At 46.0% G+C, this 1,163-nt stretch overlaps 1 protein-coding gene across 1 annotated transcript; it reads left to right on the top strand.

The window, feature by feature from the left end:
- Positions 1–463: 463 nt before the first annotated feature.
- Positions 464–1,119, top strand: LOC115949444 (cold shock domain-containing protein E1-like; the record flags this gene model as incomplete). The annotated part of the gene is made up of 2 exons (XM_031065951.1): positions 464–605; positions 797–1,119. Coding segments are annotated over exons 1-2 (345 nt in total), but the record flags the coding sequence as incomplete, so codon positions are not given.
- Positions 1,120–1,163: the final 44 nt, after the last annotated feature.

A 1,163-nucleotide genomic window follows, 5' to 3' on the forward strand; every position in this document is an offset into this window, starting at 1 on the left:
GACAGGCACAGGCCAACAGTTCTGTGCACAGTAGCAATTCTGTGGACCTTTAGTGTCCTCAGCCCTCCTCATTTGGGGGTTATAAGGAGAGGCTGGATGGCAGAACTGGCCAGATCAGTACCTGCACTAATTGTGCTGTTTCTCACAGGGGAAAAGATTGCAGGAGCAGGGCAGATGGGGGAGGGTATTAAGGACCTGGGGGTGGGGGGAAATGCATTCTTCAAGATTATTGGATGATTAACATGAGTAGGGAACGTGGAAGAGAGAGGAAGGAGACACTTTGGTTTGCTTTTCTAGCTTTCTGACCTTAAGTTTCTTGAGAAAAATTTTTCTGCTTCCATATATGGTATATCAGTATGATTTTGATTCATTGTCATGTAGTGTAAAATGTTGACTCCTGGTCAATCTGAATCACTTACTTAAATCAGTTTTAAAATAAACTATGATTAAAACATCCTATTCCTGTGTTCTCTCTCTCTTTTCAGTGAATGGTATCACTGAAGAAGCTGATCCAACTGTTTACTCTGGTAAAGTAATTCGTCCCTTGAGGAGTGTAGATCCCACACAGACAGAGTACCAGGGCATGATTGAAGTCATGGAGGATGGTAAGATTGGTTCCTTTTAAATAAGTGTTCTTTCCACAAATGCACAAGTTGAATGCACTGTAAAAAGAGCTGTTGAGGATTTTATTCACACTACAAACTGTATCCACACAGCTAAGGTGATTTGTAATATTTGAAATCTGATATCAAGTGGCAAAGGCCTCTCAGTTCTGTCTCATACTTTTTCCTCCTAGGTGAGATGAAAGGAGAGGTCTATCCCTTTGGAATTGTTGGCATGGCAAACAAAGGTGACTGTCTGCAGAAGGGGGAGACAGTAAAGTTCCAGCTGTGTGTGCTGGGTCAGAACGGGCAGACGATGGCTGTGAACATCACCCCCTTCCGCAGGGCCACCGTGGAGTGCGTCAAGGACCAGGTGAGTGACCCTGGCACCCGGGCATGGGGATGGGAAATCACTGCTCCAGCTGGCACAGAGCAGCTCAGAACCACTTCAGCACTGGAACTCAGGGAGCTGTGCCCAAACAGATTGCTCAGGACTCCAGCTCTAGGGTCTGATGTGGTAACCCAGGTTATGCCAGACCCTGGTGTGAAGGTGTGCTCAGA

Source organism: Geospiza fortis, unplaced genomic scaffold, assembly GCF_000277835.1.
Source record: "Geospiza fortis unplaced genomic scaffold, GeoFor_1.0 C13457932, whole genome shotgun sequence".
NCBI lineage: Eukaryota > Metazoa > Chordata > Aves > Passeriformes > Thraupidae > Geospiza > Geospiza fortis.